Source organism: Rhinolophus sinicus, linkage group LG01 (genome assembly GCF_036562045.2).
Source record: "Rhinolophus sinicus isolate RSC01 linkage group LG01, ASM3656204v1, whole genome shotgun sequence".
Taxonomy (NCBI): Eukaryota; Metazoa; Chordata; class Mammalia; order Chiroptera; family Rhinolophidae; genus Rhinolophus; species Rhinolophus sinicus.
The window spans coordinates 59,809,495-59,825,673 of NC_133751.1; the positions used below are offsets into that span (position 1 = coordinate 59,809,495).

At 46.4% G+C, this 16,179-nt stretch overlaps 1 protein-coding gene across 26 annotated transcripts in view; it reads right to left on the reverse strand.

Moving 5' to 3' along the window:
• The window catches only part of KALRN (kalirin RhoGEF kinase), a 617,732-nt gene that overhangs the window by 185,262 nt on the left and 416,291 nt on the right, over positions 1–16,179 (reverse strand). For all 26 annotated transcript variants that reach the window (XM_019738972.2, XM_019738955.2, XM_019738953.2 and 23 more), the window contains 4 exons: positions 15,942–16,132; positions 15,402–15,503; positions 13,930–14,072; positions 10,898–11,000 (listed from right to left, as the gene is read on the reverse strand). In XM_019738972.2, the coding sequence (XP_019594531.2) occupies positions 10,898–11,000; positions 13,930–14,072; positions 15,402–15,503; positions 15,942–16,132 (539 nt within the window). The remainder of the gene's footprint in view (positions 1–10,897; positions 11,001–13,929; positions 14,073–15,401; positions 15,504–15,941; positions 16,133–16,179) is intronic.

The window sequence follows — 16,179 nt, forward strand, 5'->3', positions numbered from 1 at the left end:
TCCCATTCACCCATCAATAGAGGACTGGTTAAATAACTTATGGTACTGTAAATAAAGGAATACTGTACAGCCATCAGAAAAATGAAGCAGCTCTACATATCCTGCTGTGAAATTACCCAGATTGGTTACATGGAAACAAGTGTAAAACAGTACTCACTGCATGCTACGGCTTGTTTAAATGTTTTGTAAAAGAATAAACAAGTGTAAGTGAGCTTTCGTATTTTTCAATAATGTTTCTAGAAGAATACCTACATTTTGAACCCCGTGTGTGTATTACTGCTTCAAAAGTTCATTAAAAAAATCTTGAAATTATGTTTGAGGAAAAACAGGTTTAATTAGATGATTCTCTGGAAGTAAAAGAAAGTCTTGGTAAAGATTCTAAGGGACATTTTGAATAGTTCCCATCAGAGGTAACAGCCCATTAAAAAAAGGTCTAATTCTACATCAAAACAAAATACTTCTTTTGATACAGATATATCAGTAGCACAGCTCTTTTACATACTGTTCATGATTAGAATAATTATTTTGGGATCAAAACTGACACAAAGGAAGAGAAATAGAAAGGAAAATGAATTTCAGGACCAAGTTCAAATTTCACCGCTGGTGTAAGAGTCTTCCCTGGTTCCCAGACTAAGTTTGTTGTTCAAAGTAGGTATTCTTCTCTTCTAACACGTAGCATATTGTGTGGTAAGTATGTATCTCATCTGACACGTTCATCTTTGCAATTTGTCTGATGCTCAGCACAGCACTGGTGTAAAGGAAGTGCCAAGTACAACTGTCTGCGTTTGTAAATACACGTAACGTATAGAGCTACCCTATTTGGTGTCACAGATGAGACACTTGGAGTAATAACTCAGAGAACTCCAGGACAAGGACAGAGATTGTTCTTATGTATCGTGAATCTCCATGGTATCTGATCACCAGTCGACATTCCATAAAATTCTATTGAATAAAAGAATGAATTCATTCTACCAATATATTTCAAATAACTTTTTATTCTGCCTCTAACTGATTTGATTATTTTACATTAACAGATTTTCCTGCTTGGTCATGTGTAATGGTAGTGCCTACTTGTCTGCCCTGTAAATAACACAACCCATTTAGTGGTTTGGACTTTATATGCCCCTGTTAGAAGGATTATATCAAAGTTAAACGTTAGAAAAAAATGCTCTAAAAATCTTTTCTCTGTTGGGATTTTTCAAGAAAAATTTCATGAAGGCAATAAAGGTTCTTAATAGCTTATGTGTAAAGAAGTATAAAAATTGTGACCATTCTTGTTTTGGGAACTTGTGGGGTGAAGTGGCATTCTGGGAAGGTGAGTTACTTAGATTTCAGATTCCACAATTCAAAGCACCTTCCTTTGACAAAATTATATGCCACTCCCCATCCTCTCCCATCCTCTTTTAAAAAAGTCAAAACAGTTTTCCTTTTTCAAAAAGCATATTTTTTCTCTGACATTCCTACCTGTTTTCTGAGCTAGGAGAAATTTAAAAATATTTGGGAGTTATGTGAATACTTCCTGATCTTTTCTCTCTATCTAGAATATCTACCTGCCATGAATGTAAACTTCCCTAATGAGGAATCGGCTGACAGGACCTACAGCCACGAGAGAACAGTGGGGGGAAATCCGGCATCCTGGTTTGAAATGGTTATGAATCAGGGAATGAAGCAGATGAGGATGACCTTTAAGAACTCCCAAATTATCTTAAAAAACAAAATAATTGCTGAGTTCTTTTTTAAATAAAAGCTGCTATGGTGTCAGTCACAGAGACACACATGGAGATAAAAGTAAACATAAAAATAGAAGCAAGTTTCAGTGCATTCCAAATGCCTTAAAATTGAGCATACTTGGGCGACCATCAGCACCACAGAGAAAGGTCTCAGCAGGCCACCGAGCTGCTTTGTCTGTTGTCCTCATTCCCACCTCCTCTGCATCTAGAATAGTGCCTGCCTTACCATAGGAGCTCAATCAGTGGTCGATGAGTTAATAAATGAGATAAAAAGATAGCACACATCAAAATCCCGAGGAAATGATAAGGAATTTTAAATATCCTCTCGTGCTCATGAGGTCAGCCTGTGTGTAAGTGGGCAACTGCAAAGAGTAAAGGAAACTGTCCTCCATGGTACCCCATTCCTGCAGGTGAAAGGACAGCAGCTAGCAGGAGACAGGAGATGGGCACAGTACAATGGAAAGCCTGTGTTTTGTCTTCAGGACATCATCAAGACCAGAGAGGATGCTAAGCCCTTGCAGTGGGCACAGGGCAGAGAGCAATGCATGCGGCAGCATTCACCAAGCATTCCACAGCCAGCGTCAGCAGGGGCCACACAGACGGCAGGACCTGCTCTCCTGAACTTTTAGTCAAGGTATACATCTCTCAGCAGTTAGCAATGTCAAACAGAATCAGCTAGAGCATTCAAATAAGAGAGCAGACGAGCGTTCCAAACTTGGAAGCCTCAACTTGAATCCCTGTCCTATGAGGAACCTGAAAACTGACTGCTAGCTCTGAAACCTGGAGCGACTGCTCCATCACAACCAGGACCAGACCTGCACGGAACACGGCAGAAGGATGCTAAGACTGATTAGTGCTGCTCGGAGCTAGGCAGTGGACACCTGTAATGGGTCTGGTCTGCACAGTTCTTTGTCTTCTTCCAACAGTGTTCTCACAAGAGGAAGAGCTATCTGGGCAGAGGCAGGCAAGCTGCTCCCCTTGGTGGCCCCGGGAGAGGCCCTGAGCCAAAGTCACATCAGAACTGTTATTTCCAGCGGGAGGCCACCACATTCAAACTTGTTTCTTTTGACAAGTCCCTGCTTTCTGGCAATAGGATCACATCATCTCAGCCCAATGCCGCACATCCTTCGATCCTCCCATGTCCATTATCCATCTACCTCGTAACACGGGTACTAGCAGGCAGGTGGGGAAGTGACCCTAAGCTGCCAGGCAGATAAAACCCAAGTGAGCATTTTCAATCAAAGCTCAACATCATGAGACGGTAATATTTACCTGCTTGTCTATCCAACACGCTTTCTCCAAGACTCCTATGTAATGGCCACAAATAACACATGTCATATTTTCCAGCACAGCAAGGATAGGTATAAAGGTGGTTCCAGCTAAAGCAAAACCACCATTTCAAAGTCACCTTCACCTGCCCCATCTCTAGTCTCCCTGCGCTGGTTCCAGACATCATTCCTATTGTGTCTCCCCGAAAAGAAGACCTAACTGGAAAATAAGCCCTAGCATGATTTTTCAGAATGACATCCCCTGAACATAAGCCCTAATGCATCTTTTGGAGCAGAAATTAATATAAGACCCGGTCTTATTTTTGGGGAAACACGGTCCCAACATTTCTGCTTGAAATTTCTAACAGTTAACTTTCGCGCCCACCAGATTGCTTCCCTCCGATGCCATCCCCTTGGTGTCACTTCTACTCATCCAAGAGCACAACTTTTTAAGAACCATATTTCCCACAGCCCGTTTCCCCTACCATTAGATTTAATGAGGGATTCACTCATTTTGTCCTGCACTAAAATAACTTTTTCTCTTTAACTGACACAGAAGGAAAAGCGTAAGTGATAGCCGAGGTCTGTGCAGAATACTCCAGTAAAACGCTTGCCCTGAGAACTGCCGCTGCTCTCCCTGCCTACAGCCCCCAAGCCTTGCTCTGCCCGCCCCTGCCCAGTCCATGCCAGCTCCCCTTCTCAAGCCCCTTTTCCCCAGCAGAACACGCTGAGCAGAAGCTGTCCTACTCACTCGGGTCGTGTTTGCCTTGGACTGTCGCCAGCTAATCCATTTTAACATCTTGGCTTGCTCTGAGATTTGTTTTCTCCTTTCACGAAAATGTTTAAAAATGGAATTAAAAATTGTGCTGGGCTACCTCCGGGCTGAGCTGGTTCTGGAGACCCGCTGCTCACGGGCAGCAGGGAGGCAGGGAGCAGACTTGTCCTATCTCGGTGCTCAGTGCCAAGCGCTCAGAGTCCAGCTGGGGATTTGCCTTGAGAGGCCTGAAGACTCCCTCTGTCTGGGACAGAATCACACCCCTCCCAAGGCCACTATATGAGTCACAAGTACTTGGTGTCAAAGTATCTGTGAGCAATTATCTTGTCCTTTTGCCCTTTTGCCATATGCCAGCCACTGGGGACACAGAGACACTGGACTGGGCTATAGGACTATTTGTAATTTGCTTTGGGTTGCTATAGATTGACCTGGGTGGGACAGGGTGGTGTAGAGGCAGCTGGAGAAGGGGACAATAGTGTTTGCTTTTTGCTACGCGGATCTAGAAGCTGAACTATCACGGTTACTACAAAAGTACCGTTTTTAAAGCAATTTAACAGGCAGGAGATTGGTGACTAGTGTTTAAGCCTTAGATTTGTCATGAACTGGCTTTGTGACTCTGAGCAAGTCACTTTGTTTCTTTTAAACAGGATGAAGGCCGAGGGCTAGATGATCTCTCATGTTCTTCCTTAAGCTTGTATGTATCCAAGTTCCAAACTCCTCCCCTCAACCCCACCCTCTAGTCAAATCTGGCCTCTGGCCACCCCTGTGTTATCACACATAGAAGTAACCTACTGGCAAACCACCGAGTGTAGTTTCCTTACTTCTGCAACAGATACGTGTGGAAAGCCGCCACTACGCATTTTGTGCGAACGCAATGCTCCGAGCATCCTGAGAGCACTTCTGAGGTTTCCAGCAGGCTCCCTGTGTACAGCAAACTACTCATCGGCTGCTGTAGTTTATGAAACATTGCTTTTTCAGGTGACTGGCAACTTTAAATATTAGACTATTACGAAAAGCAATGCAGTCATGGGAGATTTTGTTCTGGGGACCTAGGCTGTCCTTTTCAGCAAAGTGCATTTCATATCTCCGGTGGTGTGCAGTTTCTGGAAACCAGCCATTTCTTTGAGCAACTTTTCATTTATGGGTAAACCTGTGACCTCGAGTCATCACACTTTATCAATGTGTTCTGAAAAGCCAGCACATTTTACTGCGCTGAACGTCTGTCACTCAGGAGAGTGTGGAGTTGTGCTTCTGGGGAGGTGACAGAGCAGCCACAGGAAGGGAGCCTCTGGTGCTTTTCCTACTAGGAGTTCTGTGCTTTTCCTTGCCCACTGCTGCCATCGCCCCTCCTCCAGTCTCCTGTCCACCACAAGTCAAAGTAACAAAAGAACTATATGAAGGGGGGAAAAAAAGAGCTATTTTCAAACCATCTCGATGGCTTTTAAGAATTTGCCAAGTGTAAATTATTACCTAGTATGAACTGATAGGATTTTTGTCAGCCCTGATACTGCTGAGTCTCCATATATCCAGGTGTTTGGTTTTCTCTTCAGTGGCAAAAACTAGTGATCTACGGGCCCTTAAAACGCCAGAAAGCCCGTTGTCCATTTCCTTGCATGGGAGTGACTCTGACGAGTCACTCAGACACTCCTCACTTCAGACACCTTTTCATACAGGATCACGGCTAGTCCTGCAAAATCCCGGGAAGCAGAAATCGTTGCCCTCACGGTACAGATGAGGAGACCGAGGCATGAAATGATTCAATGACCCATTCAAAGTCATGCAGCTAGTAAACATGGCTGGACCTTGTTTCCTTCCTGTACTCCCAGTGTGGAGAACTGCACCTGCTATGAAATAAGCAGGGTCTCAACACAGTGCCTGCGTGAGGAGAGCTGGACTAGGCCAATACAGGGGCTGCAGGCTCCCCCACGCACCAACGCGGAGGCAGGTCCTCTCTGCCTACAGCCCTGGCTGGCCACATGCTCCCGGAGCGCAGGTGTCAGGATTACCAGATTCTGATAAACAGGGGAGGCTCTACAGAAGTCTATTCCCAGAAGGCTCCGACAGCCAGGCTGCCTGCCCCAACTGCATGTTACTGCAGTGAGTGACGTTGGAGGAATATTTCCCCTTAGTTGAACCCTCACCATCTCTAAATAGAGCTTGTCCACCCAATCGGTAAAACCAAGTATTGGTCATGACCCACTACACGGATTGGTCAGCCCAGAGTTTAAAAATCACTGAGTTAGAGCTTGAAACCTCCAGGTTCTCCAGGCATGCCCCTGTCCCCCTGCAGTTCATGGCCATCAGTAGTGCACCTTGCATCTTAGATCACATTAGCTTATTGTGGAAATTCCTCATTCAAATCACAGCCAGCCCTGGGATGTTCCAGCAGTGTTGTCTCCCTTACAATTTTCGTACAGACCACTAGCAGCTGCAACTCATTTTCACTTCTTTTTCCCTGTCTCCAGCCAGACTGGACGACTGGACATGTCTAGAAATTCATAGTGATTTTTGGATGGAGAGTATCCCTACTCCATGGTTTGTAACATGCAATTCCACAAGCGTTTGAACATGTCCAGCAAGCTGAAACGAAACGGTAAGTATATGCACCGGGACCATTGTTGTGCAGCTGGCCGCTTCTGCACCCTAAGCTGGAAATTATTCAGCAGAAATCCATCATGTTCAACAAGATACTTTGTCACTGCCAGCTCATTACTCAGCCTTGCTTGACTAGAATTCTATATTCTGGATTTCTTTGAAGTGTGGTTGCAAAGCCCCATCACTTAATCATCAACCTATAAGCAAGGACTCTTTATAGTGGAAAGCCTGGAGTAGCACAAGCATATTCCTGGGCAGATAGGAAGGGGCTCAGACCACGGTAGAACAGTGTAAGCACATACATTTGCTTCAGGGAAGTAACACTCTGCATGGGGCAGGTGTAAGGTAGAACCAAATTATGCAGTCCCACTTAAGGGTTGAATAAAGGCAACTCTGGGGAAAGCTATTAATGCCACTTACTGAGGCACCCACATTGGCTTTTTCAGCATTTAATGTGCAATTAAGAATATAGACTGATTTCTAATGTTAAGTAAGCAATACCAGCTCTCCTGCTCCAGAGAAAAGTGGTGGATTCCTTTCTTAGAAAGAAGAGTCAGAGGAGTGCTCCAAAACCTGGGTGAGAAATGAGCAAGAGGTTGGGCATTGGTCTTCTCTCCTCAGTCTTGTCTTTTTAGCAAGAATTTGGATGAAGCCACAGAGGTATGTGTATTCAATAATGCTGGGAGATGTAGCGGACATACTGGACAAAATAATTTATATTCAAAACATGCTGGAACACTGGGATGGAGCTAAATGAGAAAATCTAATAATGTAGTCTGGTAGTCAGATTACTAAGTCATCTAACTAAGTCCATGAAAACAGGTGTGGAGGTTCTATGAGTAATACTGCACACCCCTCCTAGACACGATGCACCCTCCTGGGGAGACTAGGCAGAGGAGCCCTAGACCAAGGGTTGAATTTGCTTGAGTGAAATCACATCTGCAGTGTTATGTACCATTCTGGATGCCCCATTTTATATAGATCACTATACTCTGCAGTCAGTCCAGAGGAAGGCAACCAGGATGTGGAAGGGTCTGAAAATATATTAATACACAGAACTGGAGAAACGGAGAACTTCTAACCTAAGCAGAGATTAAAAGGAAAGACAACTGTCTTCATATATATAAAACATCAGGGCTTGCCACTGGCCAAAGGTGGTACAATTTGAGGATTAAAATGAATACATGACAGTAATATGTTATAACCCATTAAATAATAAAATAACTCATGAGCCAATGCTAACTACAAACATCTAGACCTTAGATTCTAAGGGCTAGCAAATGGAAAGAGTCGTAAGGTTGTTCTGCTTATAGACAGATAAACTGAAGCTAAACCCCTGTATGTTTAATATGGAAAGGAACCTGCTGACAACGAGTTAATGGATGAAGAACCCAGAGGGCAGGACTTTGCTCAAGGACTTTCAGAGATCCTCACTCAGTCTGTTCAATAACTTATTTATAGTATCATTGCTTTCCCCGCTAATAATGGTGGGAAATTAACCTTGACTGAATGTCTAGCCAGAGCTGAGTGAATATATTTTACTTAACCTCCCCCAAGGCCTCTGTGAGATGGGTATTATCTTTGTTTTACAGATGGGGAAGTGAAGGCGCAGTAACTCATGCCACGTGACACAGATAGTAAGTGCCAGAGCTGGGATTCGAGCCCAGGTGTGTTGAAACCCTTTCCTCCCCATCACAGCACACAAAACATACACAATGTGACTGGAAAGGAGCCCTAGGGCCCCCCAGCTCTGCACATTAGTATGTCACAGGCCCTTTAATGGTTACATTTTCCACCTCTACCCAGCCCAGCAAGGCCACTATTCTAAACCCGTTGTTAAAATGACCCTGGTCCCTGTGAGCTGTCTCTGCCCCGGCCCCTCCCCACAGCCACACTTGTTTGCCCTTCTGTTAAATATGGTCCAATTTACCTGACTCAGTCCACTTCATTATCTTTCTCTTCTTCAGAGTCTCTTTACCTGACCTCTTAGAAACCAAAGGAGACCCGTTTCCTGGTCTTCTGGTACAGTTAGGGGAAATGGTAACACTACCGATGACGTCTCTGAGTTCAAATATACCAAGGACTAGCTTCTGCGATGAAGGGGATGCAGGTCAAGGAAGACACATGGCTGCCTTGTTTTCACTCTTCTGTGTTGGCAGAGTAAGGACATTCTAAATTACAGCACATGGTCACAGAGAGGCCCTCGATTTTATTCTGAAAGCGTGACTTTCTAAGTGGTCGTCCGGGTTTCATGTATGGAACACAGAATGTCATCCTCTCCCTGCCGCCCGTGTGTCCCAAGGCTTGAGAAAGCAGTTGGGGGCTAATGTTTCCAGCAGGCCAGGTTCTCCAGCTGACTAAAGCTTCCTGCTTGCCGATAAGGAAACTTCCAGGCATCCCTAGCATATTTAAAAATATAATGTTTGTATGTTTGTCTGCTTTCAGGCTGCTAGTGGCCTCTTAATGCTGGAGTTCTCTGAGGTCACGGGACTAAGTCCCATCTGTTCATTCATTCCCCAAGTATTGCCCGGTCATTGGTGTGTTCTGTGTGCCAGGGATATGGCAGTGACACAGACAAACACAACCTCTGCCCTCCTCAGGGCTTAACAACCTGGTTGTAGAGACACACATGAAACAAAAAGTACACAAGTAAGGATTCACACTCAACAAATAGTCCACATCTCTGTACAGTACCCAAAACAGAGCTCAGCACACGGTGGGAGCTTTTTCACGAACATGTGAGCAGTGCTTTTGTGGAATGTGCAGAAAGACTGACCAGCCGAGTTCATCTCAGCATTGGGAGTTCAACGCTTCGCCTTTCAGAGTGAGGGGGAAAAACATGAGAGCGACTCAGGGAGATCTGGGTTCTAGTTTCTGCTTTTGTACTAACACTAGGATTTTGGGGGGCAAGTCCGTCAGTCTTTCTGGGCCTCAGTTTCCTGACTTCCAGAATAACATACAGGCCCCAGGATTCATGAATCCTCATGAATCACGAGAGATGCCTGCCATCAGAGGTGTTCTCACTTAGCCTCACGTTATCTTGCCAGAAGACAAGGCATGGCTGGAGCCGATGGCTTCCTAGGACAAATGGCTCTACCAAAAGGGTCTGTGAGTAAGTCAGGCCCATGGGGAAGAGGGAGCAGCAATGGGAAAGGATGAATCTCCTGGACCGTGAAACTAACAGGCTCAGTCTGGACATGGGAAACACGGCACTTCACTTACCACCCACTGAGTGTTTGAAAAGAAACATTCTCATTCATAGGCTAGTCTAGGTTATATTTCTACACAACAGATCAGAGGAGAATGGAAAGTACCGAAATAGTTGGCTTTGTATGTTTTTACAAGTGGGAAAAAACCCACAATTTTCTATCCACTCTGACAGTCAAAAATGGCTTAGAAACTTGAAGGCAGGGTATCAGTTACCTGGTGTGTCCTGAACACTAGTCTCGAGCGTGATTAGCACTGTGATCTTAGCAGGTTTGGGGACATAGCGTTGTTTTTTTTGTTTTTTTCCCCAGTAAGAAAAAAATTAGGAAAAATCCTAATGAATGCAGATCATCTTTAAAAAATACCCACAACTTAGCAAACTAAAATGAAACCAGGACATGGCCTGTTGCCTGAGGCTGAAGGGCTAGGCCAAAAGACTAACTAGAGAAACTTGGGCCAAATAGTCTGTGAAAATCCCTACCTTCTGCAACAAAAATCACTAAAATGCAGCACCATACCATCTCAGACTCTTCTGACCCTGAGGTGACTGAATGAGACCAAGCCTTGCCGTGTCCCTGATGCGAATTCAGACAGTTGAATTCTTCCCCTAGCTTGAGCAGGTACACTGAGTCTTGGCTACTGTTTTCTATCTTTCACTCCCCATCAGAGCTCCTAACTTTTGTTTACTTTCTCCAAAACGTAAGAGAGCAAGCCATCCGGCTTTCTCGCAAGACTACTACATCCCTACATGCTGCTTCATGTACTGCTTCCTGGTCCTCGGCCCCTCAGGAACTGAGCCCCGATATCTGGCCAGAGGAAGACACCATTTCTACTGGAGCCCGTTTGGCTAGGAGGCACCTACCAACCAGCATCTCTCTGTGGCCATTTCCCAAATCATTGGTCATGGTCTAACTTTGAGATGAGCCCACTCAAATCATTATAACTAGGAGCCAATCACAGCCACTAAGGTCTCAGGAAGCTATCCCAGCCTCAGCACCCTGAGTTCCAGCCTCCCAGAAGGCAGAGCAGCCCAAGCAGCCCAGATGGGGCATCTCAGCAGGAGAGGAGACCCAGACTCTCTTCTCTTCATTCTCGCCACTTCTGCTGAACTCACAACAGAAGAGGTCTGGCTGACTGCCCCAATCACTGTCCCCTCTGACAAGATCTCCACATGTCACATAGCTCCTTCAGCCCTACAAAGAGACCACCGGCTTTTGAGGTCAGGCTCCATAGTGGGAGAAAGTCCTCGGGGGATAACTCTGCAGGGGTGGTTAAGCCACCAAGAAGTTCTAGGGAAAGGTAGGAAAGGGGCACTGTCCTACCTTGTCACTGTCCACTGTGTTCTGAGATGTCCTAGAGGCAATGGAGATGGTATCTGGCTGGCTGCTTCCATCCCCCTGGCTGTCAGCATCCTCCACACCATCCCTGCAGGAACAAGAGGAAAAAAACAGGGGTGGGGGTGGGGGGAACCGCTGTGGGATGAGAGCACACAGGACTTCCAGCTGGGCTGGCAGAGCAGAGCCTCAGCACTTTCTAGCAGGGATTTGTCTAAAATGATCCCACTAAAGGGAGCAGCACTATGTGATTTTCGATGATGTCAGAGGGGGGCAATTATTTATTCCTTTGTAGCAGGAATGGGTCTGTGATAGGCAGTAAAGAGGCACAGCCTACTCAGGACCTAGGTTTCTACCCAGCTGGGTCATCTCCAACAACCCCAGCATTCAGGGTAGTCACAGTTTTTGTGCATCCTGTAACAGGATGGGGGTTGGTTTACAACTGGCCTCTAAAGAAAACAGAACTGATAAGATGTTTCTTTTTTGACTTGTGTTTTCTTTGCTCAAGAAAAAGGAGTGGGGTATTTTCTCCAGGGAAGTCCCCGATGTTGGGCCCTCAACTCCTGGGTGTGGAGGAGGCGTTTACTGCCTTCGTTTTGGTGGGTCTTGTTGATCTCATGCTTATTTATGATGACTTCTTATAAATGCAGAAGGCTAAGGCATCTTCTCAAAGACAGAACAGTTACAGATTCCACAGCAGCTTTGGAGACAGCTGTGTTCCTGAGCGTCTGATAAGACGGTCTCCCAAGAGCACTCGTGGCATTTGGACCCCTTCCTGGGCTCCTGGGCCATACAGCTGTCCCACAGGTCCCAGCTGAAGGTTCTCCTTCAGCTCTCCACTCCTGCACTGCACCCATAGCTAGGGGGGTTCGATGCCTGGGAACTGATAAAGGCTGATGGTCTCTGTGCCAGGAAAAACTGGAGGAGGTGTGGCAGGGTTTGGACAAGTTAGCACAAGGAAGGACAGCTCTTCCCATGGAGGCTTTTATGAAAGTCACGGCCCTGATGCTGCTTATGGAAGAGGCCTGGCTTTAAAGGGAAGGGGAACTCGCTGCCTGAGAATGTTACCACACGGGCAAAATAGCCCATATATTGATGCTGCCTCACAGAGTCTAAACGATGACCTCTGGTGCATGTGAGTGTACGTGGACACGTGTGGACATGTGTGCACTCATGTGATGTGTATGCACATACACATGTCCACTAGTCATAAAGAGTGTTTTCTCCCAGGACATCTCTCAGTCAACTGCTCTCTCACCAGCACCTGTGGGCTTGGAAAATGCCAACTTATTTTAATAACGTAAGCCGCACATTTGTCGAAATGAAAATCTGCTGTAGAAAGAAATTATGTGATGCATTTCAAAACCAAAAATAAAGGACTTTTAGCTCATCTGTTGTTTTAGATATCTGGGCCACTGCTGCCCACCATTCGTAGATAGTTGAGAGTTGGCTATACTTTCTGCTGCCCACTATTCTGACCCATGGCAGGCCCTTCTGGGCCATTCCAGATGAAGCCCATTCTGGGGCATGTGGGGAACCCATCCAGGAGTGTGGGTAGTATTCCCCAAGCCAATCCACTCCTCCACAAACTCTGTCCCCAGATCCAGGAAGCCAAGCTAATGAAATTGTAGACTGCCTGGTTGTTCTCTGGAGTCTGCCAAGGCTTTTCACTGTCTCATCACAGGACAGTGCCAGAGAAAAGGTGGAAGGCATTTCCAAGATATGTCCACCCACGTTCTAGAGATGCTCAAACTCTCTTACTGTAGAAAGAAATGGCTTTTAATGAGTCACTCCAGCCATGGTTATGGACATTTAGTTCTTTATGCCCATTCCATTCCATCTTCTTTATTAAAGCAGGGGCTTCCTGCAGCATGGTCTGTCTCTAGTGCTAAACCAAGTGTACTCCTTCCCTGGACTCTGGACATAGGTAACTGAAATAAAAACAACCCCTTCCCCAGAACAGTCATGATTTCTCCTTCCAGCACAGAGAGGTGACCTTATCCCGGCCATGCACGTTGGGTCTTCTGCCCCGCGGAGGGCTCTCTCTCTACCTTAGTCACACGCTTCTTTTGGCTACCACTTCCCTCTGGGCTGCTTCTCTACAGGCCCTGCAGTGGCTCCCCAGCCTGCGTGTCCTGGTTGGGGCAAAAAGGGCAACCAAATCTGCTGGGTTTATTCCATTCATGAACAGGGGAGGAGAGGAGAGCCTGTTACCTACCACCAAGGACCCCCACCACCGTATCTCTGGTTTCTGTTATTTATTGTCCAAAACGGACATGAAGTTTTTGTATGCTTTCTCTTGAAGTGCCCTCCAAAAGAGTTGTTGTAAGTGATTGCCCCATGGAGACTTCAGAAAGAAATACTTAAGGAGTCATCCACTGGACTAAGGGAAACTGGAATTCAGAAGGGCCTAGAGAGATGAAGATACCAAAACAAGTCCTCTTCTGCATGATCACATTGTTTATCTCAGGTGAATGAAGGTGAGGACTGTGGGGTTGGAAGTTAAGAGCTGAAACGATCAACCCACCACACCACTCCTCATGCCCTGCAGTACACAAAGCCCTTTCACTGTCGAACTGGTCCACAGAGCTCCCCATTCACGGCCCGCCTCCTTCCCAAAGCCTTCCCCCGACTCTCCACTCTAGTGCTCAGCTACAGTCCTCTCTTTGAATTCTTACAGGCTTTACTGTTCCTATAGATGGTACAGATTCTTCTTGTCTAACTAATCCACAGGTGAGACATGACTCTTAGATGGTCGTTGAGGGAACAGACTCATCTTACACTTCCTTTTATCTTCTTGTAGCACCTTGTAGAGTGTCTAGCAAACGAGAGGTGCTCAATGAAGCCCTGCTGAGTTGAACTGACAGTATCTGGTAAGATGCGTCCAGAGGAGGTAACTCATTTAGGTAACTCGGTGGGGCTCCACCTGCAGAGTGCACCACCCCTGTGGAAGCAAAGGTTCACCCCACTCCCACTCCCGGAAGCACGTGAGGCAGTGCTGGGGGAGAAACGCTGGTTACCTCTTACTATTGTTCCTCTGTTTAGCTGGTGTTTTGGGGAGCTGAATTGGCTCCTTCAAAGCTCCTTTCAGGTGAATGATCCTTTCTTGAATCACCTCACGTATGTTCTTGATCCACTCCTGCTTGGTTTCTATGTTGGAAGCCTGGAGAGCCACAGGGAGAAAGAGTGAGAACCCCACCTCCCTTCACCCTGCTAAAACAGTTCTCAACCCTCCTCTTGCAGGCCTAGTCCATTACTCTTAAGATACCAAATGTTTGAGGAGTTTATTTCTCGTTTTACACTTATGACTCTTCAACCCCAGGACATGCTTCTCCAACTCCTAAAACAGAGCTATGACCTCAAGACTCAATGTAGACTGGAACAGGGGTGATTTGGAAAGTATTTAATAGCCTGTAAGGCACTGACCGATACTGATAGCTGCCCTGGGCTTGGAGCAGTACCCACTGGGCCAGGGATTAACCCTTTGCTTACTAGATTCTCTTGAGGTCTGGAAAGCACTGGGAAGAGCAGCAGGGGGCATCTGAAGGCAACTGGTATGGATACACATCAGGATGGTCAACATCTGGTATGGCTACAGAAGCTGTACTGACTGGAAGTCAGTTGTAGGATTTTCGCCTGGTAAACCTGCTCGTTGAAGGCATTGCTCCCATTCCATGAATATCCCATGTGTCTTTATGGAATGTTTTTCAGGTAATTCTGCCTCATGACAGGTAGCAGCTATGCTGGCAATTCAGAGTCAAGGAGTGTGAAACTTTTGTCAGGGTTGGACCATCTTTCCCTTGGTGATGGGCACTTCCCTGACAAGCAAGTGACCGGTGGATCTCTTCTCAGGATCTGCAGGATCTTTTCTTGGTTAGACTAACCTTACCACAAGCACTGACTCAGTTCATCGGTTGCATGTGTTCTGGAGAGCTGAAATGACTCCTTAAGATGTCATCTGCTGAGAGGCCCTTTCTTAACACTCCTCTCAATCAGCATAGTTCCTATGCTGGTATAAGTAACTAGAGCTTCTAGAACATAAGTTCCCAGAGGCTAGGGTCCATATCTTATATGTAGCTATCCCCACAGCACTGAGCTGAATACCTTATGTGTGCAAGGTATTCGGGAAAAAATGTTCAATAAATGTGGAGCAAATTGAGGTGCCTTTGGTCAAAGGGTCAATTGTTGTCCTTGACATTGAAGGGGACATATGGACAGCACATCTCTAAGTGGGCCTTGCTGAGGAAGCCCAATAAGCCATTCCCTGCCTTCTTCACACCACGCTCATACGGACTTAGGAAACCACTGATCTTTGAGATGTCCAGTCTCCTTTCACGACAGAATTTGCTTCGCAACATCCATGTGATGCTGCTCTTCCCAAGACAAGCCCACTGGCTCAGGGGAATCTCCAGACGCCAGCTTTTAGGTGTAAGGTGCCCACGTCCCTCCACCCCCAACCTGGGTCTTATGCCCAGCAGGGAGCAGTACTTACTTTCAGCACGGTTTTATTGTCTGAGGATGGGGTGCGCCCAGACCACAAGGCGAATTTGCAGGGATCTCCCTCTACGTGTTCCGTCACACCCAGCTCTGAGGTCTGTAGACAGGAAATGCCTGTGAGAGGCGGGGAAGGGGAGGGCAGTGGGGAAACTTAGGGCTGGGGTGGGAAGGGAAAGGCAACAAAGAGGAGAGGACCGAGGGAGGGGCTTCTGTCAATCAAACTTAAATAGACCGGATATTTTGTTCATCTACCCAGGATGAAAGGAACTACAGGCACGTGCCTGATTAGCAGGTACCAGGGAGGGAAGGTGAAGAGGGAGGTGCTAAAAGCAAACAGGAAGAAGAATTGTGAACTCTAAAATGTAGAACTGGGAGCTGAGCAGGGGAGCTTTCCAAATAGGAGGTACTTTCATTTGTCCAGGCTGGATTTGGTGTGGCGCCAGGGGGAGAGATGAGCTGAGTGGTCAAGATCCCTTCCTGCCCACGGGCTCCATGAAAACAGGGAGGCTTGTCTTATCCCACCTGCCCCACCTACCAGTAGCTTGTTCTTGTAAACATATTTCGTGTGTCCTGAAGAGTCTTTGATCTCCTTGCTAAAAACCAAGGAGATCTCAAAGAGGAACAAGTGCCGCTCCCGCCCCTTCCGGATCAGCGACTTCGGGTCCCACACTTGAAAGGCATCCTGGAGAATCAGCTCCCCTTGCACGTCTAGGTTCTCGTCGAACCCTGAAAAATACCCATTTCTACCATGTGGACTTTCTCTAGCACCACAT